Here is a 27,280-nt window from a genome sequence, read left to right on the forward strand (position 1 = left end):
CAAAGAGAGACTTGAAGTTTCGGACTGCGCAAGGCTGCGAGTGTCTCACCTCCTTTCACTGCTTCACGGCTGGTTGTGGATTAGAGCGTCGCCGCCGCGGCTGGCACCTCCTGCTCAAGAGGTAGAATGTCGGGCACCGGTCCGACAGGCGTAATGGAGTATGGGTTGATCTGCTTATGACTTTTGGTGTAATGCTTCTTGATGTGCTCGAACTGCGTCGTCTCCTGGAATGCCGCCGGCACAGTCCAATACAGTGTCCGGAGCCACTTGTGGAGGTTGGGATATCCAGATCGGATGTCTCTGATGTTGCACTTGAAGTGCTGTACGTACACCGGATCGAAGCGGATGATGGTCGTATACAAGCGGACGTCAGCCTCGGTCACTTCTGCGCCGTAGTAATATGGTGCTGCGCATTTCGACAAGTGCTCCTCCGCTCGGTCAAGCGAACTGAATAGGGGGGCCACAGCCTGCTCATAAGCTTGCTGAGTGGTCGCAAAGCCAGACCTGTATACACCGTTGTTGATGTTATTGTAGGTCCAATCGTTGGTGCCTTCAATATCAGCCTGTAGGTGCGGAGGGAAGAGGTCCAACTTGGCAAATTTCTCGGGCAGCAAGTCGTCAAATTCATGGTAAAACATCCGGATGATCTCGCTTGATTCATTGCTGACGATCTTTCCCTGCTTCACATCATAAAGAGTGGGAACTGTAAAGCGGCCTTTGTATTCGGGGTCGACCTGGAAGTATATCTGCCGTAGGTGTGTGTAGTCTGGATGAATCGGATCTGGGCCGACATTCTCACCGGGCAAACGTTCGTCCTGTCTTGCAAACCGCCATCCTTCCATTCGTTATTTCAACTCATCGTTATCATCGTAATGTCCATGGAAGTACAAGGACACTTACCTTTCTCAAGCATCTCCCAGTGAACGGAAGTATAGGAGATCATGTCTTCAAGACCCTTGAGCTTCCTCACGATCAAAGTCCGATGGGCTGGACATCGTCAGACAAGCAAAGTAGCTTGATCTTCGCTGTTGACATACCCCATGGGCAAGCATACGAGACGTAGAGATGATATCGCCCCTTCTCAGGAGGAAATTCCGAACCGGGCTTCTTTGATATCCAATTCCGGAACTGGGAGGCTCCTCGTTTGAATTCGCCGGACTTATCGGCCCAGTTGGTAATCGAGCCATTGGTAGACTTCGAGGTAGTCAGCGAGCAGTCACGATACACACGTTTGCATGCAGGCACATACCGCCATCCTGACAGATGCTTTTGGAGCTGCTTTCCAACACGATTTCAAGGTGCAATGGATCGGCTTGAGGCTGGAAAAAGTCCTTTGCATCTAACAACGGGGTTTTGGTAAAGAGATGAGAGAGAGTCAGAGTATTGTAAATAGTGCAATCACGTTGGAATATCTGTTTACGTTGTGACGTTGTTCCTTAGTCACGGTTACATCAGCGGTGAACCGTAGGAGGGGCACGCCTGGGAGGCTTTGTCAACTGGCCGCAGGAACTGCAACAGTCTAGAACTTGTGCCAAGATTGTCTTCTCTATCAAGAGAAAGTAGCTCGATAATTGACAGTGCTGCTACAAGTGGGAGGAAGCGGCTTTGGTGGAAAAAGTTGACAATTTGCCTTGCATTATTGAGGCTGCTTCTATATGCTGTTGAAGGGCTCCTTACCAATGTGACGCCCCATTATGCTTGCCGGAAAATGCATCCTCTCCACTTCCAAACTCCACACTACCTCGAGGTAGGTCTAACCTTTTAACTCCGCTTGACCATGACATACGGTACCTCAACATCCTCCTCAGTTATATCCTCTACTGTCATTTCGAATATGATATTTCTCTGATGGTCAGGCAGGGGCTTCCTCGATACGGTCTCAACCAATTTGCTCATGGTAAGGCCCATGCGATCCCTCAATTTGGCCTGAGGGTAAAAGCTCGCGTAAAGAAGGCTGACCCCAGAGCTGAGCATCTGGATGTTGAGTCCTTTCTCTTCGAAATGAGCCAAGAATTCCTTTAGTGTCATGTCATCGACTTCAAAGCGGTCCCATAACCTATCTATTGAGACTTCACCGTTCTTGCCTTGGTACTTGCCTTTCGGACTGGCAATTGGCTCACTGAATCCAAAGAAAGGCAACGCTAAGTTGATGAAGCCGTTCTTGTACTGTTCGATGTCATCCTTGCCATCAATGATCTTATACAACTCTAAGACAACCAAGCCAGTAACAAGTGCGGTCGTCGTAGCAATAGCAGGAATGATCTTTCCCGCGATGAATTTCGTCTGATGACGGTCTGCTTCTTGGATAGAGTAGTTCAAAGCTCGCAGATTGCTTGCGGCAGTAATAAAATCAATGTGGTGATTTGTGTCGTCATCCTTCTCAAATTCAACAGGGGTGAGTTTGAAGCCCGTCGAGAATGACTTAGGAGGCGGGATTTGTGCTACAAGCTTCTCTAACGCGCCAGCGTCGTCAAATCGAGACCCAACAGGTTGAGCATTTGGGTCGGGCTCATTATCATCTGCCTGGATTTTCACGGAAGAACTTGGCTTAAAGTCGGGTATGATCATGTTGCCCATCACTTGCTCGACCTGTTGTTCCGAAATGCCGTGGGAGACATCGAGTCCGTAATTGAATGCGTGTAAATAGGCACCAGCCACAACAAAGCTCATGTGTGTCTCATTGTTGGGATCGAATGTTAAAGGATCCGGCGCTCTCTTTGGGCCGGACCAGAAAAGCGCTCCACTAGTCGTAGTCGAGTCTTTGGGGAAGTTGTACAGCAATTGCTGGATGGCATTGTTATATTCGCTCTCGAACTGCTTACGTGCCCACTCGATGCAGTCATCAATCCCTGAGGGCTTGTCCGCCACGAGGAAGTCTCTAATGCTTTCTAGAGTTGGTATTTCGTTCCCTTGTTGTTTCAAAGTTTGTTCGACATAGTTTGCTTGTGAGAGGTATAGATTGACGGTTTCTGGAGGACCAACAAAGTACTGGTGAAACTTTTCTTTTGCCCAAGCTATGGTATGATCGATCTTGTTTGGGAAGCTACGTAGAGTGCACTGAGGAAAGGATTGCTCAGGTGGGTCTTGAGAACTCGAATATGATTCAGTCAACATTGGAAGGACAACCTGAGTATTGCCTTTCGTCCCGAGGGTTCCGCTATCGACAAGCGGTTTTCGAAAGAAGACACATCGTCGGTCAACGTATTGTCGTGCATCTACGTTATCAAGGGCATTCGTTGCGCCGTCAAGGCTTTGCCAGAACTTCTCATTGAAGATATGCTCAGTATCTTGGCCAACACGATCTGGATGAATGACAATCTTATCTTTGAGGTCTGGATTCATCGCTTGGACGGCCTCTGCAGCAGCCTCGCTCTTCAGCCTACCAACATCCTTAGGCCTGAATAGGAACTGTCGATTGAGATTGCTTTTCTCGATTTGGTCCATGTCTGCCACGCTGATTTTGCCTCTAGGCCCGGTTGCTAGCCCGAGCATGGCCCAATTTTTGAGCATCTCGCATCCAATAGCGCCCGCACCTACCAGAAACTCATTGATATTGGCAATTTTGTCTTGAAATTCCTTTCCGAACACTGCTATCTGGCCGTCGTAGCGAGTACCGGTGGGTTTGCAAAGATCTTCAGATCTCTTGACGGACGTAGGAAGCGATTCCAGAGAGTCGAAATACAGCCATTGAACAATGGGATGGAATTTGCCGGACACTGATTTGAGAACCTCTTGGGCAGCCAAGCCTCCAAAGAAGGCTGCCATTGGAGCGAGATCTCCTCGTGCTTGATAGCTGAGCTCACGAAGTATCTTCTCATCCAATTCAGGTTTCTCCTCTTGCTTATCTGCTATATCTTTGGCAAGCTTAAGGACCTCTACAGCATCCTCATCTGAATGGGGTCGAGGAAGCTCCCCGTTGCGGCTCTCAGCGAACTCATGCAAAGCTTGGAATCCAATGTGGAGCTGCCGTGGCCTGTCGAATTTCGCAAAGTCTGATATCAAATACTCAGGCTTCTCAAGTTGCTGCTCAAAGGATTGGAAGTTGATGATCTTAGGCATTTTGACTTGCGTATACAGCCCACCCCGCTTGTATTGACCGAGACCAGAGACGTCGCCAATAGAGAACGTATAGGGACCTTTCACAGTGACTTTCCGCGGGTCTGCACCGTTCAGCTTCTCCATACCCTGTATTTCTGTGAAAGTCACGTAGTCTCCGTCCTCGAGGCCATGCTTCGTTTCGTCTAGAGCAGACACCAGGCCATCTGCATCTATATCTGCAAGAATTCCCTGCATGGGATTCTCACCCGTGGAGTCTGCGATTGCAAAGTCTTTCCCGAAATCTGTGAAAATAGAACCAAAGAGACCAAAGATATCGGCGATGACAACAAAGATGCCGTTCACATGACAGAATTCAGCGATAGTAGCTTGATCCCTTAATGATGTTCCAGTAAGGACGATAACTTGATATTGTCTCAGCAATTCCAGATCATCCGTCAACCGCTTGCCCGGGTGTTCTGATACTGGAGTATATGCGTTCAACTCTGCCACTCGTGGAACTGTAGCCTTGGCTCTTGGCTTGCCTACATCATCCGGATGCAGAAAGAATTGAGAGGCAAGGTCAGAAGTAGCTGCAGGCTCCGGGTCGAAAAGCGTCAGAGACTTGACTCCGGCAAGCGCAATGTTTTTGGCTGGAAAACCTGTCAATATGGATCTACGACCCCGGCGGGTCGATCATACCAATCTCTACTCCTAGGCCCCTGAGACCCGCGACAAGCACATGAGAAGCCCCCATACGCTTCATAGCCTCGTGTCCCAAGACATAGAGCTGCCGGCTGTACAAAGATTCATCAATCTCCGCATTCTGGAGCTTTCCAGTTGCAACGGATGGGCCATCAACATCCATCTTGGAATCCTTGAAAACATTTGAAATCAGCCTTCTCTTCCCAAATAGGTTCTGAGGCTGCTCTCCCTAGATTCACGGCGGACTTACAGTCATTATTTTTTTGTGATCTGGACGAATATGTTCTTCCGATGATTTCCGCTTACCCAGCGTCGCCGGGAGATTCACGAGGGAGGGAATGGTGAAAATGAAGGAAGTGCTTGCACGACGGCAAGCTTTCTGGCGTCAGGCCTTTGTATGACGATCGCTCAAACAGAAAGACGTGCTGCTGACGAAAATTCTGGAACCTATCAGCGGACGAAATGGCGTGGCAGCCCCATGATTCGTGACATACGACTGAAACGATGGTGAGGCTGATAAATCAGAGCTGAGATGGCTGGGAGAGTAACAAGCAGAGGATGTCGCAAACAGTGCTCCGCTGTGGTCCTTCCAAATCCTTCCAGAGCGAACCCTCGGAAGCGCGTCATTCACTGCTCCGGGCTTTTTTAATTAAAGCATATTTTCGATAAATCCGCAGATTAAGAATCTTTTTTAAACATTAAGATATAACGATCAAACTTATATATAATAATTTCAATTTCTCAAAATCTACTCAGCATATCAAGAATATAAAAGAATATAGAATTTTAAATTAATTAAGTATATTTGTATAATAAGAATACTTAAGAATCTATATCAAGCTTTTCTTCAAGAGGTTAGAAGTGTGACTTATCTAAAAATGCCCCGAGGAGTTCTAGATCGTCCGGCCCTTTAGGCAGTCGCACGTGATCTTTTAGGGACGGGCGCCCCGCACGGCGTTGCGCCAAGCTGGGTCAGCCCCATGCGACACCACTGAAAATGCCCAATGCATAGCTTGAAGTATTCCTGCAAGTCAATAAGAGAGCAGTCGGACGCCCTGTCTATGCGCAGGATGGCTTGTTGAAGCAGTAGGATCCCCCATTGTCCCCGGCAATGACCGGCTGAGGGCAGCAGCTCCACGAGCGCGAAGAAGGCATCAATCTACAGGTTCAAATCCATACCTTTCCAATCCTGCTCTGGGAGCCAGGTTCTCAATATGGCTGTCTTCGCTACGTGTTTGGGATATCTGAGCATGGTAGCTCTTCTGACGGGAGCAATGGGTGCTAAAGTAGAGGGCGGCGCGGGAGTTAAGAGAGGGGAACAAGAGGTCCTAGGTGGTGGAATTGATATTGAGAGGTACAAAGCTGCATGCCCCGAGTACGAGCATTATGCCATGACGCCACATCGACCACTGAGCAAAGGACCGCAAGCTCTTCCCTACCAACGACCATCACCACATTGCCGTACCTTCTCTTCCCCTCTAGTCGAGCAAATCATCGAGGAAGTGACATCAAAAATGATAGACAAGGACCTGGCACGGATTTTTGAGAACGCTTTCCCAAACACCTTGGATACAACGGTCAGATGGCACGTTGACAGCACTTCACGACTGGCGAAGAACCGGTACCCGGATGGGGCTTGGGAAGGCCCGCAAAGCTTCATTGTGACCGGAGACATCAACGCAGAATGGCTGAGAGATTCTACGAATCAATTGGCGCAGTATCAGACTCTGGCCAAGAAAGACAAGCGCATTGAGATCCTTATCCTAGGCGCAATCAACACCCAAGCTGAGTTTGTCATTGAGTCACCATATTGCAACGCTTTCCAGCCACCGCCCCCAAGTGGAGAACCTGTTCCAGGAAACGGTCAAGACGACTTCGTGCATCCTGTATATGAGCCTTCCCGGGTATTCGAATGTAAGTATGAATTGGACTCGCTAGCGCACTTCCTGGCCCTTGGGAACAGGTTCCACAATAACACGGGCTCCACAGCTTACTTGACGCCACGCTACTATACGGCGATTGACACCATTCTTGAGGTTTTGGAGCAACAGTCTAAACCGACGTTCGACCCTAAAACTGGTAGGTTTCTGAGGAACGAGTACACGTTCCGGCGAAAGACTACAGCTGGAACGGAGACTCTAAGCCTTGGTGGCATTGGGAACCCATTAGCTGCTGGCACAGGCTTGATTCGTAGCGCTTTCAGGCCGAGTGATGATGCAACCACTTTTGGCTTCTTCATCCCATCAAATGCGCAGATGTCGGTCGAGCTGAAACGAACAGCAGAGACCTTAAAAGGTGTTGGAAAGGATGCACTAGCAGAGAAGCTCCGGGAACGCGGCGAGAGAATCGAAAAGGGAATATGGGAGAACGGCGTCGTCATTCACAAGAATTATGGCAAGGTTTTTGCGTTTGAAGTTGACGGTTATGGCTCGTCTATCATTATGGATGATGCCAACATGCCGTCACTTCTCGCACTGCCGGCTTTGGGGTTCCTGGATCGAAATGATGAGATTTATCAGAACACGAGAAAAATGATTCTCGAACGCCACGGCAATCCATACTTCCTTGAAGGTAAAGGGTTTTCAGGGATTGGCGGTCCTCATGTTGGTCCTGTGCATGCATGGCCTTTGAGTCGACTTGTCGAGGTAATGACGAGCGACAATGACACCGAAATCACTGCATCACTCGAAGCTGTACGAGACGTTAGCCGATTGGGCTTGGTGAACGAGGCTGTCAATGTTCAGAGGCCTACGGATTACACGAGTAAGTTCTGAGCTCTAATCAATCTCTAGCACTTGGAAACTGATAGTCGACTAGGACCATGGTTTGCCTGGGCTAATTCAGTCTTTGCTCAAACGATCTTGGACGTCGCGGAGCGAAAACCACATCTAATTTTTGGTGAAGGTGCGAGACCTTACATAATATGACCCGTGAATATATTCTGAGATTCAGCATTGCGTATTGAAAGCGAGCATGGGCGAGGCGCAAAATGGGAGGGTTTCTCCATAGAACAGCCCATAATTTATGATACCAAGTATATAGCATACACGTATATTGATACGCCTATCTTTTCCCTCTCTCCGTGCGCCCTCAAGGACTCAGTCTCTCAATCCGCCACCCCTCTCTCTCCCTCTCATCCCTCAAATATTGAAATCGGTCATGCAATCTGCTGTCTCTCCCCTGCCAAAACTCCACCATTCTCGGCACAACCCTCATCCCACCCCAGAACCCGGGCACAGAAATTTGCTCTTGCCCTTCAAACCGTTCCTCCACCTCCCTCACCCACCCATCCAGAATCGCTCTCCCATCATCTTCTTCCCCCCTTTCCCCTTCCACCCCGTCTTCCATTTTCCCCACCTCCGGCTTCAGAACCTCACTCTGTCGACTAGCCCATGCCCCTACCCTTGACCCTCGTCCTCTGAGATCAAAATATCTTTGGCTCTCATCCCCCGACAATCTCTCTGTTGTCCCCTCAACCCTGACCTGCCGTTCCTGCTCCCTCCACCAGAACGCCAGACTCGCTTGCCCATTACTTTCCACATCCTTCGCCTTCCTACTCGTGCCCCAATTACTATACACAACGAAACCGCGCGAGTCGAGTTCTTTGAGGTAGACAAACCGGGAGCTCACGGAGCCGGTGGGAAGGTGGGCGGTGGAGAGACATACGGTTTCCGGTTGGTGGACGTGGGAGGACTGGGCAGATTTGAACCAGGCGTGGAACTGGGTGAAAGGATTGGGGGAGAGAGAGGAGCGGTGCAGGCTCGACAGAGTGTATTGGTCTGCCTGGGGGTTGGATTTAGAACCGGCAGGAGCGACTGGCGGGGAACATTAGTGGGACGGACAGAACTTAAGGGACATCAGGAAAGAAAGGGTGCGATGAAATGGGAGTTGGAGATGTACATATGAGGCTTTCGGAGCCTTTAGGTTGCGCCATCTTGGATATCCGTTGGAGGTGAATCGGAGCGAGACGCATAGGATGAGAGGTAGTTGAGAAGGAAGATATCTTCAAATGGGGAGAAGGTTGCTGTAAGGTAGGGTAGACCGCTTTCACCACACTAGCAAGCCTTACGGATCCTCATCCACAAGAAGGTTTCTTGGTTGTCATAGATCTAGAGGGCTAGAGAATATGCTTGATTCAACGATTCTAGAGAGACAAGGACTTGGTGGAATTAACAGTGGAACTCTTGGAGTATTTCTTTTATATACACATTGCTGGCCCAGAAGGCTTGCAAATGAATCTAGATGTGGAAAATGCCAGATCTAGCTCTGAGTGGAGATGTTTTGTACGTACTGTTACATATTAGTCGTGATGTAGTCGTTCAGGTCATTAAGAAGCTTTCCCAGCGCCAGGCCCGCTTCATACCATACACTGATGTGTGCAGTGGGATTTTCCCCCAAGTAAACACCGTGTAAATGCCGGACCCCGATGACAGTGTCTCAATTCATGGTCCGCTCATCGGACACTCCAGTACACCCTAGTAAACCACCGTTCTATGCTCGCCCTGACAGAGAAAATCGTAAGTAAAATCGAAAGGAAATAGACTGCCGTCTAAGCAATCAAATTTGGCCAGATAGCATTTGATACGCGTGCTGTGCCATGGCCGACAAGCTCGAGGATCTTGCTAGACACAGCTGATGGATAGCCTCTGGACAGCATTTCATGAACAGTGTTGAGAGCTCCTTGGCGATCTTCGGCAGTCAGAAACGCTCGTGTCATTGACTCGTATGTACTTGGCTCCCGCTTATCCTTGCCGACGCTGTCGTAGATAGCTTTCGATTTTGCGATTCGATTCTCCATGGCCCAGCCATGGATTAGTGTATTAGCAATGTAAGGGGTCATTTCCACGCCACTAGCGGACATAGAGTCGAGGACTTCTTCCGTACCAGCCACGCAGTGGTTCGCAACCATTGATTCGAACAAGGCTTGATATAAGCAGGCATGAGGTTGAACTCCATGGCTTGCCAGGGCTTTGTCGAAGACTTCGCGTGCACCCTCCATATCATGGAGTACACAACCTTTGGCATGGATCAGGGATGCATAATGAACTGCCTCGGGTTCGAAACCTTGAGCACGGATCGTATCAAGTACACCTTCCGCAGCCTCTAGATTGATTGGCTCTAGGGTGGCATAAGTATCGATCAGTAGCTTGTACGTGTGCATTGTAGGTTGAATGTTCATTGACTGCATGCGCAGATAATAAGCGAGGACTTTCTCGCTGTCACGCTTCGTCGTCAGAAAGTACTGCATCAAGCTGTTGTACGGAGCTGGGCGAGGCTTGTAGTTTGGCATGGACTCCATTTCGTCAAAAAGCTCTTCAGCGAAACGCTCGTCACTGACTCGGCAAAGTGCGTTGACAACAGTGCCATAAGTCACACTTGTTGGCCGGATGCCGGCAGCTCGCATCTCTTGAAAGTAGCGCAAGCAGTCATCGATGCGACGAGCTTTACCGAGCTTGCCGATGAGAGCATTGTATAGGAATGACGAAGGAATTACGCCTTCAGACGCGGCACGATGGAAGATCTTCACAGCCTCAGTAGCTTCGTCGAACGTTTTGGTCGATTCCTTAAGTGTTGTGATATAGAGTCCATACGTATTAGCTGAGGGAGCTGAACCCATGTCGAGCATCTCCTGGTGGAATTGCTCCGCCAGGACGCGCTTGCCTGCTGTAAGGCATGCGCCAACCATTGCATCGAGAATGGAGGACCAGCCATGGCGAACGACCGGATAGTCCAGCTTAAAGGGCACGTCGTGACGAGCCATGCCAAGGATGTCGTGTATAAGATTGGTCCTGCCTTCCTTTGCAGCGGCAGTGATGAGCTTCGCGTAGACAATGTATCGTGGATGCATGCCAGCACGACGAATGTTCCGGAACCGATTCAAAGCCTCTTTGAGTCCATTGGAATTTCGGTGATTTTCAAGCTCCTCTACGATTATGGTTGAGCCACGATAGTCTGTTGTGGCGGCATGAGGGTCGTAGCTCTCTGCTGTAGGGGCAGCCGCATGGAGAAGTCGAGTTGCCGAAGGCTTCGTCTGGGTCTGAGCATGATCAAGAAGAGATTGCTTGTAGCCATTCCAGCGGCCAAAGATATCAATCTGGCTTGAAGACGACTTGCGGACGGCTTTCTCTACCATGTCCATGGTCGGTTGCTCAAGAGCAACACCACTGCTCGTAATGAGATTAATTAAGTGATCCATTCTCGAGATGTGGGCTAATCCAAGGTCACTGGAAACATTGTTGAGCAAGCCAGCCTGGACTTGAAGCGCCAGGGCGAGATCTTGCCATCCAAGACTTGTAACTTGCTCGGGGCCAAGCTCTGCCATTACTTGCTCAGCAATATGAGGAATGATTCCACCATTCTCGACCATTGCCCACAAGATGTTTGAGCTTGCAACGGCAGATACTGCCTGGCTATCATTAGGAAGTGACAGCGCAATGACAGATATAGCTTCGTCAATCTGATCAGAAATATCGTTCTGAGCGGAAGCTCCTGTGGCTGTAGCTCTTATTTGACTAAACATTGCGCGCATTTCGTTGGAAGCTTGCTCCACGTATCTGTTGGACATCAACGCACGTATGTAATGAACAGTGGGCTCTAGGAGCAAAGACGTAGGATTTTTGATACTTCTTAGCTCAATCCATTGGGAAGTTGCAGTCATCAGGTCTTGATTGCGAACATGCAAGGCTAACAAGGCCACAGAAGCTTCAAGACGAGCAGTTGAGCCCGTCGATAGCTGTTGATGAGCTTGAATCGCTACATTGGTGTTGGAGCTGTCAGAAGCTGCGATTGAAATTTCCTTTAGAGCTTGCTGTGATGTCTGTCGCGACATTGAGCAGTTCTCGACCATTGCAAGTGCAGTCTCAAAATCGCCGTCGTCCAGATGTTGTCGAATCTTCGCATCCAAGTCGACACTTTCTCGTATACCCAGGAGCTGGTCATGACGTTCCTGAGTGTCTGTTGCAAAAGACTCAGTGATTCTGCCTAGGAATCGTTGCCCAAGCTCGTCTTTTCCGTTAGCACGGTAAGCTCTGATCAGCGAAGCATAGACAGTTGCATCATTGCGCCCAACAATGGAGAATTTTCCTCCATCATCTGCTATGGCTAGGGTCCTGTACTCGTTGTAGCATTCTAAGGCACTGTCAATGTCCCCCACCCGACCGAACGCAGCAATCATCTCCGGGAAAATTGAAGCTGCAGGTTCAACATTGCAATGCTCAAGATGTTGGTACACCTGTACCATGCCGCTTACGTTCTGCTGCCGAGCACAAGCGTGGATGAGAAGCTGATAAGTCTCGGTGGAAAAGTTTGCATCTGACTGCTTGCTTATTGCGTTGGCGAAAAGTCTAAGAGCATTACTCAGGGCATCATCTTCAACAAGTAAATTGTATTCCGCGGTATGCGACGCGAATAAAAATTTATCGTCCCTGTTCATAGCACCGTATCTTTGAAGTTGCTCCTCGAACCCCCGTTTCATTTGAGCAACATACAGCGCGCGGCGAGAAAGAACTTCAATAATAGTCGAATAGAAAGCTACATCTGGGGCAACCTTTCGACGTAGCATATCCGAATATATGCCAAGTGCTTTAGGGACGAGCTGATGCTTTCCCATTGGTATGTTGATTGCTGAAGCAAGTAGAGCGTTGTAGGCTTCGACAGTAGGCTGAATCCCATGTGACAGCAAGGTTTCGAAAGCTCGTGGAACATCACGGTAAGCTTTTGTAGTACTGAGATCATATATACGCTGTAAATAGGCTTGAGATTCCGGGTCCGACTGAACGGAGGTCGCTGCAGTATGGGTGCTCACTGGTGATGTTGACAACGAAGTCTCTTGTTCAGTTTCGATTGGAGGCGACGTGGAGACATCACTTAACCTGCCATTGAGGCGCTTGCTAAGTCCCGGAGCCGAGGAATCTGACAGTTTTAGTACATGGTCTTGCTCTGTTGTTGATTCATTGATTTGTTTGATGACAGTCGCAATTGCCTCGTCGACTTGGGCAACAGCAATCTCCTCTGCGCCTGTCTGGGCTTTTCTGATGTCGTCAACGGCACTAGTGCTGTAGGAGCGGTCCAATGTAGCGCGATCAGCAGAAGCATCTTCTCCAGTAGCCTCAATTATTCCTTCTGCTTCCTTGCTTTCTCGTACCTTGGGATAGGCTCTTGGCTCGATCAACTTAGGAAATTGGAATTGTCTCCATTCTCCGCCGTGCTGATGGAGATTCTGCCATGCGTCGTAGTAAGCCTTTAAACCCCCATCGTGAGGCGGGGCAGTCTCGAAAGCATGCTGTGCTGCCCTTGTCGACGAGGACGAGCCGGTCTGAGCAGTCGAGAAAGCTGTGTGTTGCTGTGCGGTCTTGGGTCTGCCAGCCTTCGCTGTCTGATGTTTGGAGAGGGGAAAAGGAGCACTGGTCTGGGCTCCGGCGACAAAGGATTGAGCATATCCATGTGCAAAAGTCTTACTGAGACTGGGACGCGCGAGATGGCTGAATTTGTTAAAGACCATTTGGCGCGATTAAGAGAGGTCGTTAGGCTGGCGGCATTGTCAGCAAACAACGCATAGTACGAGGATCTAGAGCATGACATACGTAGACAGTGCTTGAGTAACGGCGCAGGTTCATTGACGACTTGCAAGACGCCAGCAAACGCACGAGACCCGAGTGGGTTATATTGCACGATGCTTGATGGTTCATGCAGGATGAGGATCCCTGGAAGTGACGATAATATGTTGCGTCGATTCAACCAGAAAGTGAATTACTCGCACAGGGAATGCTGTACGGATGAGTGAAGAGCAGCTCTCAAAAGAAGAAAAGGGAGTAATAATGATGATGCCTAACGAGGGACGGCACAAACTGTAGTCGGTTGGTCAATGGGGAAGGACGGAGAGGAAAAGAGTCAGCTGGACTCGAATTTCAGGGCATGTGTAATGTGCCTGAGGCTGTGAAGGGACTGTGGTTGGAGCTGCAAAGGAAGAAGGTCAGCTTCCTGACGCCTAGGACGAAAATACTGAGGAACTTCGAGGGAAATTTCGGAATCCACGCTTGCCCTTTGCCTTTGGGTCGGAATGCTCCGCAAACTCCGCAAGCTCCGCCATCGAATTAGGCTAGCGTTGGGTCCCCGACTTCCCCCCCTTTTCTAAATTCGTCTTCGTATTATTTGGTGGTATCAAGTCCCATCACACGCGCTATGCCGAAGCCAGTGCTTTCAAACGTCGTCTGCTCAGCACCTGGTAAGGTCTTACTGGCTGGTGGATACCTTGTGCTCGATCGAGCCTACACAGGTTTGGTACTGGGCCTTGATGCTCGGATCCATGTGCTTGCCCAACCCTCCGCGGCGTCGGATTCGGGTCCCTCTGAAATCGTGGTGAGGTCTCCGCAATTCAAAGATGCAATATGGCGATACCACTTCGAAAATCTAGAAAAGGACGGAGGAATTCGGCTCTCACAAATCAAAGCGTAGGTGCAGAATTCCAGAGATTCATGCCCTTGTGATATCTACATATGTAAGCTACGACTGCGACGTCTATCAGAACCTTCAATCTTTGCATTTTTACGATTTGGAGGTCACAATTACCGCTCCTCACAATCAATGCCTCTGACGTGTGGGCGTCCGTACCACGCAACAGGTCTCTTCAATATTCTGTTGAGCGCGCAAAATTTGAAAGCTGATTTCCTTCCTGCGTAAAAGATCCAGTACATCGCCCCCAGAAAACCGCTTCGTCCAGACGGCGCTCACCTATGCATTGACATGGGCTTGCTCTCGTGCGGGCGCTGAAATTCAGCCAATGGAATTTACAATTTTGGCAGATTCAGATTACTATTCTAACGAAGCTAAGTCATTTGATTTTGATGACCGTTTTCAAAATTTTGATGTACCTTTACATGAGGCACACAAAACCGGTCTCGGCTCTTCGGCCGCTCTAGTCACTGCGATCGTAAACGCCGCCGTCCTCTTTTACTCGAAAGAGACGACACAAGAGCAAGATCAGTGGATGTTTCGTTTGGCACAAGCCGCACATTGCGCTGCGCAGGGTAAGATAGGCTCTGGATTTGATGTGGCAGCGGCTTCTCAAGGATCATGCATCTACAGACGTTTCTCGCCTGAGATCCTTAGCAGTCTTGGAAGTGCGAATCAAGCGGGATTTCAAGAAAGACTTCGGGCAGTGATCGAAGGCAAAAGAAGCTATGGCATTGAGCTCAACGCTGCGTGGGACTACGAGTGCGGGGAGGCGTTTTCCAGATTTCCTGTCGGGCTTCGAGTCGTGATGTGCGATATCGACTGTGGCTCTGAAACCGTTGGCATGGTCTCAAAGGTCCTTCAATGGAAGAAGGAAAAGCCGGAGGAGGCGAGTCTGCTGTGGGCAACACTGCAAGTAGCAAACGAAGACCTCGCTAATCAGCTACGGAAATGCATCCACACGATAACGTGCTTCGACGGCGTTTACGATGATGTTCGCTCTACCCTATTGACTATCCGATCACTAGTGCGGGAAATGTCCATGAAAGCCGCTGTACCGATCGAACCTCCCGTCCAGTCAGCTTTAATTGATGCTTGCTCTGAGCTTCCAGGAGTGATCGGTGGGGTGGTACCAGGCGCTGGAGGCTACGATGCAATCGCGTTGCTCGTCAGGAACGATACGGGAACTATTCACAGACTCGGCAGCTTTCTTTCAATGTACAAATCCGAGGCGGATAATGGAGATACTGTTAGTATTGCGCGAGTTCGAGTACTCAAGTCGAAACAAGTCGACAAAGGAGGATGGCAGGTTGAGAATTGCGACAACTACCGGTCGTGGCTCCGTTGTGCTTAAAATCATGCGCATATTGATAGAGTAATCAGAGTTTGAAGTAAGGGAGTAGCGAATATGAACTAGATTCAGCAGTCCAAAACCTGGCAGAATTAGGTCTATGCGGTAATCTAGGCGCTCTTAGCGGATCGTCCGCCTCCAAGACTTGTGGTCGTCAGCAAGTCCACTGCTTCGTACACTCAGCTTCCGTGAAATGACTTTCTCTCGTATAATTACTACAGAGCACTATATTGATTGGCCATCGTCTTGCAGTATCTAATCCAGCGACGAGCACACTTCTGGAGCAGAAACCCTCGGCCAATCAATCAATCTTGAACGTCTAAACTTGAAGCTTGCATGCTTGAAGCTACAGCAATTGACCCTCACTCTGAATGTCGCACAACAGCTTTCACTTCGAAGTTATGTCTTCATGATTTTATCCTATAATGCATGCTTGATTGGTCTTGTCCTACCGAACCGTCTCGGCCCTTCCGCCAGTGGCACCCTTCGAAACCGTTTCACGTGAGGATTACGAGCCCTCAAGTCGAGAGACAGTAGTCTGAAAGACCAAAAGCGTAAAAGATTAGTTTGTCCTCCGGCGGATGCGCGTGTCACTCATCATCTCATGAGATGACCTCAACCGAGTCGCAGGTAATGGCGATTGAAGATGAGAGCCACCAAGCGACCAAAACAGAGAAGCCAGTACAAGCGGGCTCGTCAAATCCAATCGAGATGTCTGACATGTCCAAGGCTTCTCAGCCAGATACATCTCGAGAGGACCATGGTGTTTCAACTCCAGGCCCTATATCTACCGATCCTCAGCAACAGCCCCTCGCCACACAGCTTCCACCTATGCCACCAGAACCCGAAGTCATAACACCCCCCCGTTGACTCGTGAGTTGACGAGGCCTGCAATTGGCCCAGCAACAGATGAGCCACCAGCTCTTCCGAAGGAGCCGGAAATAGAGGGACCAGTCCTTTACATCACTTTACTACTTATTACTGGGGCGAGACATCCCTTCAAATTAGATCGAAAATATTTGAAGAAGCGAAATGTTGAGGTTGAAGGAGACAACCCAATCAATATGAGTTTATACAAGCTGAAAGAATTGATACTGAGGGATTGGCGAGAAGGTGAGGACGCTAGTCATAATCTACTCCTGTCTCGGCATTATTGAAAAATCTGCTGACGGGTGATCATTTACAGAATGGGAAGCAAAACCATCAAGTCCAGACTCAATAAGACTGATTTCTATGGGTAAGCTGCTCACGGACAAGTCAAAGCTTTCAGGTAGATCAAATCATCAGAATCCCGCACATGCCCGAGCTAACACAAGCTAAGATTTCGGATTCAAAGAAGGAGCTTCCCCGACAATTGTTCATATGACCATAAAGCCACAAGAAATAGTCGACGAAGAGGAAGCGAACAAGAACACTAGAGATCGTGATGGCAGCGAGAGAAGTCCGAGGTGTCGATGCACCATAATGTAAACACCTACCTAATCTAATAATGCACAATGGTTTTTGACGGCAGTATGGGCGAATATATGGGCGAGAATTGCATCACACATCAAGTCCTAAGGGAGGCTTGACCGGTCGCTTCGCACATGGTAGGCGTATGGCTCAAGAGGGTCACTTACGGTGGAGTCTCACGTCAGCTCGGATTTTGGAGAGTCGAGTAGAGCAGTAGACCTGTATAAAAGTGGGAGAAGCGTGTACCATGAGCACATCAGATTTCAATTACATTGCACATGGTGTTTGGTCGGCGTTTTCAGTTGGTTTTTCGTTCAGTGTACAATGAGAAGCCGCTCCGCATCTTCTACTCACTCATTCGTCACTATAGAATCAATGCCTCCTCTCATCCCAAAGCCTTAGTCTACCATTCTCCGGCTCCCACTAACGAATCCATTTCCGCCTGTACCTCTCCACTCGCCGGCCCCGAACCATCATTCCAGTAAATATCCTCCCAACCCATCTCACAGTCCCGTCCCGCGAGGATGTCTCCCCCGACATTTGCGCTACCCCCTAAACATTGTGGTCTGTACTCTCCCTCCCTACAAACCTTCAATTCCATGCCTCTCCTCACAGGTTCTCCAATACCGTATTGTTTTCGCAAGAGAGAGGACTTGAGTTGGTCTTGTGTGCTCTGCCAGTTGCGAAGGCGAGATTCGAGAGGGTGTGTTGATTGGGTGGTCGTTTCTGAAGATGAGGTGGCAAAACTTCCTTTCTCATTGAGGGAGAGGTTTGTACGGAGGGTATCGTGTAGACCTGGGGCGGAAGGGGCGCCCTTCGTGGGAATGCTGGAGCCGGTGTTGGAGATTGAGGTTGCATGTGAGGAGGATGGAGCAATGCGGAGAGCCTAGGCGAGTGAACTAGTCAGATACGAGGAAAGGGGAGAGGAGAGTGCACAAGCTTACCATGATAGTAGAATAAGCGTACACAGGCTTTGAAAGATTGAGCAAGTAGATGAACTTTCGATAGTATAAGAGGTCTACGCGGCGAACGTGAACTCGAGCTTGGACGCTACGGATGTCCTTTCTCAAAGCCTCTTGTTTTTCGGATGCGACGGAGAGCTCCCCGGAGAAATGCGAAAACCTCGAGGCTCTGATTTACTCACATATCCCGGGCGAGGATGCCCATCCCCTTCCTGGCTGATGTGATCACTCGAGGAATCAATGCTATACCGTTTGCCGTATCAACAGTAAAGGTCATACCATGTCTCATCCTCTTATGGCTTGTCAAATGGTTCTTTGGGGGTGCCAGCAACAGCTCAGAGCGATTGATGAGATCAAAGGTTGTGATGATCACGGTAAGCAACCTCCATTGTATTCCGCAATGTTTGCCAACATCCTTCAGGGTGGAACTTCAGGTATAGGTGCAGCGGTCGCCCAGGATCTTGCCTCTCGCGGAGCGCAAATCATCATCTTAACGCACCATGAATTGACCGATCCTTTCCTCGTTGACTATCTGGAGGATATCCGCAGCTCTAGTAACAATGAATTGGTCTACGCAGAGCAAGTTGATCTTGCGTCGCTACACTCTATACGAAGTTTCGCTACCAAATGGGTCGACAATGCTCCCCAAGAAGACTTGACATGATTGTCCTATGTGCTGATACGTTGACACCTCGTTTCGGTATCTTGGCCAAGACGCAGGACAATGTGGATCCAGTCTGGGCAGTGAATTACCTCGCCAACTTCCATCTCTTAAGTATCTTGAATCCTGCTATTAAAGCACAGCCCCCGGATAGAGATGTTCGCGTGGTGTTCGCAACATGTTCTAGCTATATTGGAGGAGATATTAAGAGTTTGAAAGACGATCGAGACCCGCTACCGAACGGAACGAAATACGAAACTAGCAAGCTTGCCAGCATGGTCTTCGCCCTGGCCTTCCAGAAGCTGTTGGACAAGCATAAACGACCGGACAATCAGCCGAACAACACAAGAGTAATCCTGGTTGATCCTGGTTTCACCCGAACGCCTGGAATGAGGCGATGGCTGACTATGGGCTCTCTATTGGGCCTGTTTCTGTACCTTGTGACTCTACCATTCTGGTGGCTCGTTCTGAAGTCTCCAATTCAAGGGGCGCAAGGATTTCTAAAGGCAGCAATGGAAGCAGACTTAGGGCGAGGTGTTGGAGGAAGATTGCTGAAAGAATGTAGAGACATTGAATACCGCAGGCCGGAGATCAAGGACGAGCAAGTGCAGAGAAGGCTCTGGCAATTCTCTGAGAAGCAGATCGAAGCTCTGGAGAAGGAAGGCGCAGTGCGGAGAGCGCTTGGCAAGAAAGAGAAGGAGGGAAGAGAAAAGCTAGAAAGTCAAGCTACTACTGACGTGCCTTCGAATGTGACCGAAGCAAACGCAAATGGACATGCGGTAGCCGCAGAGTTGGCAAAGGCGGAGAGGAAACCTAGATCAAGGCAAAGCCGGAAAGCCGGATGAAGGCTGTTTTGCGAAACAGTTACACATGATACCATGAATGGTTTGATATGAACTGATGCTGGCTACTCGACATCAATTACTCACCTGGAGAATATCCGGCTTAGTCGATAACAAGGTGAGCTTTTTGGACGGTGGGACTGCGCGTCACTCTGTGGAATTCTGCTCAAATATGCGTTGCTTCTTGTTTCAGGGCTCAAAGCCCATCGTCTGCTTTACAATTATGCCCCTGGCTCACCGTCTGTCGACCATTTCACATGTGAAAAGTTGATATGTTGAGAGATCAATGAAGCATCAGAGACAAGTCACACTCATCAATATTCATCAGGCTTCCGAATGTTCCTCGTTGAGCCATGATTGCACGTATCAAGAGCCGAGTCATCCATTCTGTTTTACTAGGAAAAGATACTAAACAAATTTCAGCTTGTTTGTCTTCCATTGCGTCCATTGACTCGGAAGCTCTACCTTACTGTTCGGGTATTGTGAATTCGGCTTAGGTCAACCTACGAGGCTTCAGGGAATGGCCATGCCCGAGGAGGCCAGTCTGACCATGCAAGGTTCGCGAATCATCGCAGAGCTCTTACCCCACCCTCTCTTCCCTCAATGTCTCTGTAACATCGGCACTCCGTGCTTCGACGTGCGTTGATGACGGCGACGGCGAGGTCCGGCTTGTTGACCTTCACTGACGTCGAATTTGCTGACTAAGATCAAAACACGACTAAGGGATCTAGTGTTTGATTGCCTGAGCTGCTCAAGTGGAAGAAGTAGCAGTTATTCTGCCTTCTAGAATAATCTAATTGGGCCTCAGAATATTCAGCATCCCCTAGATGACTTTGTGCATGACTTTGTGCCAGAAGCAAACTCCCAGCGGGGTGATGCAGGACCTCTTCTTTTCTGAATTGGCTCACGATTCACCAACCACCACACGGATATCTCTAGCATGCATTCAATGTCGCTCTAGACACCTACGATGTGATGCAGCAGCTCCAATATGCTCCAGATGTAGCGCCAATGGGAAGGAATGTGTATACCAGAGATCTCGGCGAGGAGGGCGTCGCCCACGCAGGCCTGCTCTGTCCAACGACAGCAAATCTCTTGCTGATCGTTCGTCTGATGACCCGTCTCGAAACCAGGCAGTAAATTCTTCCTCCAGCACAGACAGTACAGCTTACTCAGATTGGACTTTCAGCACCAACAACCAGTTCTTGGGCGAGCTGAGCCCGAACCGGGAATTGCCATTATGCACTCCAAGCACATCCCCCACATGGTCGAATGATCGCTCGAGTAATCTGTGCGACAGTCCACAAGTTATGACTCAAGAATCGGGGACAACCGCTACAGATGAGCTTCTAGATGCTTACTATAGATTCTTCAATGCTGCTCATCCTTGCGTGCTCCCTCGGCAATGCCTAGAGTTGTACTTGATATCAGACCCTCTGGGGCTCAAGCTACTCTATTCAATTATGCAGTTCATTGGCTCATTGTACTTACCGTCGATTTCATCTGCGGCAATTGAAGTACAAGTGCTAGAGGCTCTAGCAGAAGACCAGGTTTGCACTGCGCAATCAATAGGCTACCGGGTGCAGGCCCTAGTCTTATACTCCATTGCCGTCTTTTGGCGCGATGAGATCAACAGAGGCCTAGCATTGCTTGATCAGGCTATTTTCGAGGCTCTAGGTGCCGGCATGAACCTTCAGGAATTTGCCACGAAGCATGGCTGCGGGAGTCCCATCTTGGAAGAGAGCTGGAGACGAACGTGGTGGTTGATATACACAACAGATGGTCACGTTGCCGGTAGTACTCACTCATTTCTATTGAGAACTACCAACATCACCTCCACTGTGGACTTGCCCTGCGAAGAAGAAGACTATGAGCTGATGGTTCGCTTATCTCCTTCCCTTCGAACGAGCTTGTGACGACTGATTCTGTCCTGTTTCAGTGCGTTCCTAATTCAAGGACACTGTCGGAATTTGACATGCGAGAGTTCACAGACAATAATGGCGAACAATTTTTATCCTTTGCTCAGCTCGTCGGTCTCGTACGCAGCCTCGATACTGTCTTCTCAAACGGACGCAAGTCCGATCCTTCATTTATCTCCACTCTTACTACAGACTTTGATGCGAGCATCATGGGCTGGTATTCCTTGCTTCCTCAATCCAAACGGAAATTGTTGCGTACAAAGGGCAAGTTAGATGAGCAACTCTCCAGAGCGAACATGTTGATTAATACGTAAGTCGTATCTTATTCTCGCGGAGGCTGGTGTTATGTCAGCCAGAACAAAATGAATCTCTGGATCGGAACATTCTCAGCCGTCCGGCAGAACTTTTTCTGACGAGCGTAGATACCTAGTTGTCATCCATCGACCTTTGTCGGATCTAGCATACTGCGCTGTGGAGTCCGTGTCGAGATGTGCGCCTCCACCGCCGGCAGGATACTCGAGTCCAGACGAGAATCATGCTTCAGAGACTCACACGCCAAAGATACTTCACGGCATTGAAGCATTCAATAATTTGCTCACGCTATCCAGCAGTCTGAAAGCACATACTCCGTTCATCATCTGCATGATCGCAGTCACAACGATTACACATCTGTCCGCTTGCAAATATGTGCTTCGAGGCCAAGCATTGAAGCTTGCTCGTGAGAGGATCCGTCTCAACATGGGAATTCTGAAAGCTCTGGGAGAATCCTGGCCACTCGGTGAGCGAACTTATCGAGAAGTCGGAGTGATAGCCCGCGAGATCCTGTGTCTAGTAGACCAAGAGATCTTTCCTCCTCCTGCTTATTCATGTGAACATAACACGTCCTTCTCGATGGCCAATCAGTTAACTTTCGATTTCGATTCCGTAACTGACCTGGTCAACACATTTGGATTTGAGCGAAGCGGCCTCAGCACAGGTGTTGCGGTGTGAGGAGGTTCGAGAATAGCTGGTTGGATTCCTAATTTTGATGCTCCACTTGCCGACATAAGATTTATCCCTTGAATCAGAATCTAGCCTCACTCAGTCTGATTTTCTTACATACTATAACGAATTGCTCAGCAATTAAGTACATTGATGGAAAGAGGCAGAAATGTTTCCTCAAGACGAGGTCTGGTTCGGCTGTCTCTCGGTCTCGTTGCTGCTTTTCACCAAAATGAACCCACCTGCTAAACATTGATTCAGGCTTTCAAGCTGCCAGCTCACATCCACTGCCAGAGCCAATCGATATGGACAGGATTGGTTGCATATATACGTGAAAGTGAGCAGTATATGAAAGACAAGGCGGATATGACTACCGCTAATCTAGACCGGTGTTTAATCTGTGGTGCAAGCATACTTCTGAGTATCCATTCTATCGATATATGTTGCCAATTGAAGCTCTGTCCTGAGAATCCTTCCCATACTGACACCCTTTCACTTCTCCTTTTCACGCTTTCGCCTTCTTCTCCTCCTCCTCCTTGTCAAGCACAAACAATCCCTCATACCCACTCTCCTCAATCAATTTATCATCAACGATAAAAACCGCATAAAAAGCCGCCTCCTCCTTCGTGTTATTCTCACTCCTCACATGATGGCACCCAGGGCTCTCATACCAAGTCTCTCCCTCCTTGTACGTCTTGGCGGGCTCATCATTCATCTGATTGAGAGTGACACCCTCGATCATGAGCGCGGTGACTGCGGCACCACTGTGACGGTGCGGCGGTGTGGCTGCTCCAGGGGGAACAATAATTTTGAGGGTTATGATCGAGTGGCCAGGGGTTATATTCGGGTGCTGGTGGGACAAAAACTTGAACGTTTCGCGTGGACGGCTGGGTGCATGGAACTTCAGCAGGTTCTTCGCTTTTTCAAAATCTTTGGCAATGCAGGACAGGACTGGATGCTTGGACGGAGAGGAGGGTATATGTCTAGCAGAAAGATGACACAAAGATATCTTGAAAAGCTTACCCATCGACTGTCCACTGGCCGTCTTTCTTAACGATGTTTCCGTGTGTAGACATTCTCACGAGAAGACGCTGGATCGAATGATAGAGAATGGGGTAGTCAGGGAGGAAATAAAGTAGTGCCCTTATGCTCCTGGTCGGGGGTGCCGGATATATAGTTCAACTTCATTCTTCACGTCTCGCAACGCCACACTGGTGACGAGGCCGCTAGAGGATGGCTGAACGTCACCATTCGCTCAGTCTGATAATGGAATATGAAGGATAGCAAATGAGTAAGCACGCATGCGCAGAATTGCAGACAATTGCTTTGCTCGCTTGCCGGAGCGATATAGCTTCAGCCGAGCATCTCCATAGTTCTCTATGAGATAATAGGCTAATGAAAACCTTCATGGTCACACGGTGCAGGAAGGCATGCAGCATGATATCACTGCTGGGCAGGGCAAGCTGATGATATGGACATCAGTCATTCTTCTGCAGTAGCTATCTGCTTCGCACCATTGAAGCAAATTTTGGAAAGAGATGCTAATGCTGGGATAGGCCACTGGCGAAGAAGTCGCACACCAGGACGAGTTGACTATTTTGAAGTCCGACCGCATAGTTTTGAAATTGCTGTGTTTGCAGCTTGCGCCGCACAAACCTCCATGCGGAATTGCTGTAGTTCAATGTCGTAATTAATGGGTATCTTTTTCTCTATGTACAGTATACGCCACGCTATGCAATTGACAACTCGATCATAGAAACGTACCTTCCAGCGTAAAATGCGTACACCAACATAAGTGGGGCAACGTCATAGCCGTCCTAGAGACAGAGGTTTGTGAAGCTGCGAGAGAGCTTTGCGTTAACGATTTCCGGTGCTTGAGGCATTTTCGGGTTGTTCTGGTGCGGCCAAGGTGGTGTCAATGCCTCAATATCAGATGGGATCACACTATGATCAAGGGGTTCTTTCGAGGCACTGGGTAAAATCTCATCATCAACCGCGCCCGCACCTTGATGTAGCAATACGTTGTCCTCGTTCGCGGTCGTTTCCCCCAGGCGCTTGATGTTTTGCTCTGCCTTCTTGCGCATCATCTTGATCCTCTTCTGAATCGCACTTGTGGCCGAGAACTCGGAAAGGGTTTTGTCGATCCGGTTCTCGACTAGACCTTTGAGGTAGAACCCCATTCCTTGGCTGATGAAGGCACCAGGAAACCTATAACTCAGCCAAAGGTAAAGAACGAGGGCTTTATGTAGCATCTCCAAACGGTCAAGGTAACCTCGATCAACCGTCATCTTCTCGTTGAGTACATCGATGTTGAGCTCTGAAATCTCCAAGAGAGCGCCACTGGACCTGTCGCCAACACATCTCGCAAATGCACGTACTATCTCTGGCATCCCCCCAATACGTTTGGTGCCGCCTTGACCGCCCACCTGGGCTGGCGCTGCACAAAACGTGATGCGGTCACGTAACGATAGGTTTTCCACTGAATGTATTATATCGGCAATACGAACCTGATCTCTGAGGTGGCAAAGCTTGTACCGTGGCTGTACTAGCGCGATCTCGTGAAGGCGCTGCATGATATGACTAAAACGCGTAGACGGATCGAAATAGGCCGCAAATTGCTCAATGATATCCGTTGGTGGAAACAGACCTGCACTCATTATAGGATCAGGTTCCGCCTGCATCGCCCTTCGAACGTAGACCATGTCATGATTCTCTAGAGTTGTAACCAGGCCCACATTGGGAGCAGGCAGGTCTTTTGGGTTGCTAACCTCTGTCTCGTTCTCAGCTCCAAGTGCGACACGGAATCTGCCGGCGCGACCAGCAATCTGCTTGATTTGAGCACTTTCCATCAGCTCGTTGGTGAAACCATTGGACTTGTGCACCGATTCAAAGACAATACGTTTGATGGCCAAATTTAACCCCATGCCAATAGCGTCACTCGCAACAAGGAAGTCGTAATCATTGTCTGGGTCGTTGAACAGCCTCGCTTGTTGAGCTCTGACCTCAGGCGGCAAGGAGCCATATACAATGGCAACTCGACGTTGCGTCGCTTTCTCAATGTCTCTTCGCATTGCGTGAAGACCCATCCGTGAAAACACCACGACACAATCCCCTTTTCGTAAACTGGCTAGATCACCGCGTAAGCTGCTTGACATGGTTTTCAAAGGACTGAGGCGTTTGTAAGTATGCACCTCGATCTTATCACCCATAGAAGCTGCTAGCTCACGTATCAATGGGACTGTACGCTCTTCGCCACAGAGATGAAGCTCCCGTGCTTTGAGGCCCAGCAGAGCTTGAGTCCATGCCCAGCCACGTTGATCATGACCAAGCATTTGGATTTCATCAATGACTGCGACGTCAAAATCGGTATGCAGGGGTAGCATTTCGACGGTGCAGCTTTGCATCTTCGCAGGTTGACCATCTTCAGCTACAGTGATTCTTTCATCCCCTGTCAAGAGATCGCAGGATTTCCCCTGAGCATTTAGTCTCCCAAAGACCTCATGCGCAAGAAGCCGCAACGGACCAGCATATACTCCAGATTCGGCTTGCTCCAATCGTTTCAAAGCACGATATGTCTTGCCAGAATTTGTTGGACCTACGTGTAGATGTATAGTTCGTTGAATGCACCTTGTGTCGGGGTACCATTCAGCGGGGTACCGTAAGTCTGCAAGTCGTTCCTGATCTTCCAAGGTGATCGTAGACGATTGCCGATTATTATCGATAATTGAATAAGTATATCTCAGCTGAGCATTAACGGCCCGCTCTCCATCCACGAGATATAGAGCTCCAAGGGCTTTGTAAAGCTTTTGAGGATCTTGCGATCCGGTAGGTTGTCTAAGAAGTGCTGAACCAGTCCCAACAACATGATCTCCTAGCTTTTGCCGATATACCTTATGCAAGCGCAAGTTGATTTTGAATTGCTTAAGATACTGCGCGAAGCCCTTGTCCGTGACGCTCTGAGCGAGTACGTCAAGCCAATCTGAAAGCCAAGTTGCAAAAAGGCCATCGCTCAGGGTCTTTTTTCTTGTTGTGGCATCTAATGCCTGTTCGCCACGGTTGAGCCTGACGGCAGACCCCAAGGTGGGCTTCACAGACAGTTGACTCCTCTGGTCTGATCCTCGCCAGCGCTCCCTAACTCCATCTTTGTGTAGCTGAGAGACGGAGGAGCGAGAGCGATGTTGTGAGATGATAGATTTTGGTAGCTCGAGGATCCGACCTCTCGAAAGCATTCCCTTGAGGGGAATAGTTGAGGTTGAGATTTGACTAGGATTCTATGGAATGTAGCCATACAAGAGTCATTTAAGACGCTGCTTGTATCGTGACAGGCGCATGGAGGTAAACTAACGAAGGACGACAATGCATTGGGCGTCATGGAGAAACGGCGCAATGCAAGGGCTGGTGAGGGTTTCCGGAAGACGTTATTCTGACTCAAATTTTAGTGTGCTAAGATTGGCGGAACAGCTGCAGGTTTCTTATACTAATCTATAAGCAAAGCCTTACTTATGCTTAGGCGCGAAGTGTACCTGAAAAGTCCCTTAGAAAATTTTACTTTTAAGTAGCCGTGTTTTTAAAAAATTAGATTTTATTATTATAATATTTATAGATATATTACTAACTTAATATTCTAATTTATAATACCTTCTTATTAAGTATATATATATATTATATATTGTCTTTAAAACCTTCTCTTCTAATCTAATGCCTCTAAAACTTAAGTTATTGTTAACAGATTAAATTACTAAAGGCTATATAGCAAGGATACTAGCTTTATTTATAGAATAATACAAGAAACCCGCAGCTGTTCCGCCAATCTTGGCACGCTTAAATCCGAGTCAGAATAACGTCTTCACAAAATTAAAACCTGCACCACACGACCTTCGAAATGTATTCCTGAAGCACATAACTCTAGTAGATGACTGTAG

At 48.8% G+C, this 27,280-nt stretch overlaps 11 protein-coding genes across 11 annotated transcripts; 5 read left to right on the forward strand and 6 right to left on the reverse strand.

Annotated features, from left to right (window-relative positions):
- Positions 1 to 80: 80 nt before the first annotated feature.
- Positions 81 to 1,255, reverse strand: KY384_007619 (uncharacterized protein; the record flags this gene model as incomplete). Its single annotated transcript, XM_044816110.1, has 4 exons — positions 81 to 835; positions 901 to 987; positions 1,038 to 1,194; positions 1,250 to 1,255. 4 exons carry the CDS (start codon positions 1,253 to 1,255, stop codon positions 81 to 83), a joined length of 1,005 nt encoding a protein of 334 aa, XP_044666750.1.
- A 506-nt stretch (positions 1,256 to 1,761) lies between these two features.
- Positions 1,762 to 4,996, reverse strand: KY384_007620 (uncharacterized protein; the record flags this gene model as incomplete). Its single annotated transcript, XM_044816111.1, has 3 exons — positions 1,762 to 4,688; positions 4,738 to 4,912; positions 4,991 to 4,996. The coding sequence occupies 3 exons, from the start codon at positions 4,994 to 4,996 to the stop codon at positions 1,762 to 1,764; spliced, it is 3,108 nt and encodes a 1,035-aa protein (XP_044666751.1).
- A 958-nt stretch (positions 4,997 to 5,954) lies between these two features.
- On the forward strand, positions 5,955 to 7,514 carry KY384_007621 (uncharacterized protein; the record flags this gene model as incomplete). The annotated part of the gene is made up of 1 exon (XM_044816112.1): positions 5,955 to 7,514. One exon carries the CDS (start codon positions 5,955 to 5,957, stop codon positions 7,512 to 7,514), a length of 1,560 nt encoding a protein of 519 aa, XP_044666752.1.
- A 1,775-nt stretch (positions 7,515 to 9,289) lies between these two features.
- KY384_007622 (uncharacterized protein) lies at positions 9,290 to 13,240 on the reverse strand (the record flags this gene model as incomplete). Its single annotated transcript, XM_044816113.1, has 1 exon — positions 9,290 to 13,240. One exon carries the CDS (start codon positions 13,238 to 13,240, stop codon positions 9,290 to 9,292), a length of 3,951 nt encoding a protein of 1,316 aa, XP_044666753.1.
- Positions 13,241 to 13,920: 680 nt separating this feature from the next.
- On the forward strand, positions 13,921 to 15,544 carry KY384_007623 (uncharacterized protein; the record flags this gene model as incomplete). Its single annotated transcript, XM_044816114.1, has 2 exons — positions 13,921 to 14,189; positions 14,422 to 15,544. 2 exons carry the CDS (start codon positions 13,921 to 13,923, stop codon positions 15,542 to 15,544), a joined length of 1,392 nt encoding a protein of 463 aa, XP_044666754.1.
- Positions 15,545 to 16,174: 630 nt separating this feature from the next.
- KY384_007624 (uncharacterized protein) lies at positions 16,175 to 16,698 on the forward strand (the record flags this gene model as incomplete). Its single annotated transcript, XM_044816115.1, has 2 exons — positions 16,175 to 16,304; positions 16,445 to 16,698. 2 exons carry the CDS (start codon positions 16,175 to 16,177, stop codon positions 16,696 to 16,698), a joined length of 384 nt encoding a protein of 127 aa, XP_044666755.1.
- Positions 16,699 to 17,396: 698 nt separating this feature from the next.
- KY384_007625 (uncharacterized protein) lies at positions 17,397 to 17,940 on the reverse strand (the record flags this gene model as incomplete). The annotated part of the gene is made up of 2 exons (XM_044816116.1): positions 17,397 to 17,879; positions 17,938 to 17,940. 2 exons carry the CDS (start codon positions 17,938 to 17,940, stop codon positions 17,397 to 17,399), a joined length of 486 nt encoding a protein of 161 aa, XP_044666756.1.
- Positions 17,941 to 18,235: 295 nt separating this feature from the next.
- Positions 18,236 to 19,461, forward strand: KY384_007626 (uncharacterized protein; the record flags this gene model as incomplete). Its single annotated transcript, XM_044816117.1, has 2 exons — positions 18,236 to 18,523; positions 18,571 to 19,461. The coding sequence occupies 2 exons, from the start codon at positions 18,236 to 18,238 to the stop codon at positions 19,459 to 19,461; spliced, it is 1,179 nt and encodes a 392-aa protein (XP_044666757.1).
- Positions 19,462 to 20,768: 1,307 nt separating this feature from the next.
- KY384_007627 (uncharacterized protein) lies at positions 20,769 to 22,367 on the forward strand (the record flags this gene model as incomplete). Its single annotated transcript, XM_044816118.1, has 3 exons — positions 20,769 to 21,338; positions 21,398 to 21,687; positions 21,800 to 22,367. The coding sequence occupies 3 exons, from the start codon at positions 20,769 to 20,771 to the stop codon at positions 22,365 to 22,367; spliced, it is 1,428 nt and encodes a 475-aa protein (XP_044666758.1).
- Positions 22,368 to 22,863: 496 nt separating this feature from the next.
- KY384_007628 (uncharacterized protein) lies at positions 22,864 to 23,434 on the reverse strand (the record flags this gene model as incomplete). The annotated part of the gene is made up of 2 exons (XM_044816119.1): positions 22,864 to 23,341; positions 23,382 to 23,434. 2 exons carry the CDS (start codon positions 23,432 to 23,434, stop codon positions 22,864 to 22,866), a joined length of 531 nt encoding a protein of 176 aa, XP_044666759.1.
- Positions 23,435 to 24,175: 741 nt separating this feature from the next.
- KY384_007629 (uncharacterized protein) lies at positions 24,176 to 26,587 on the reverse strand (the record flags this gene model as incomplete). The annotated part of the gene is made up of 1 exon (XM_044816120.1): positions 24,176 to 26,587. One exon carries the CDS (start codon positions 26,585 to 26,587, stop codon positions 24,176 to 24,178), a length of 2,412 nt encoding a protein of 803 aa, XP_044666760.1.
- Positions 26,588 to 27,280: the final 693 nt, after the last annotated feature.

The sequence above is a fragment of the Bacidia gigantensis genome (genome assembly GCF_019456465.1).
Source record: "Bacidia gigantensis strain McMullin 20006 chromosome Unknown contig_278, whole genome shotgun sequence".
NCBI lineage: Eukaryota > Fungi > Ascomycota > Lecanoromycetes > Lecanorales > Ramalinaceae > Bacidia > Bacidia gigantensis.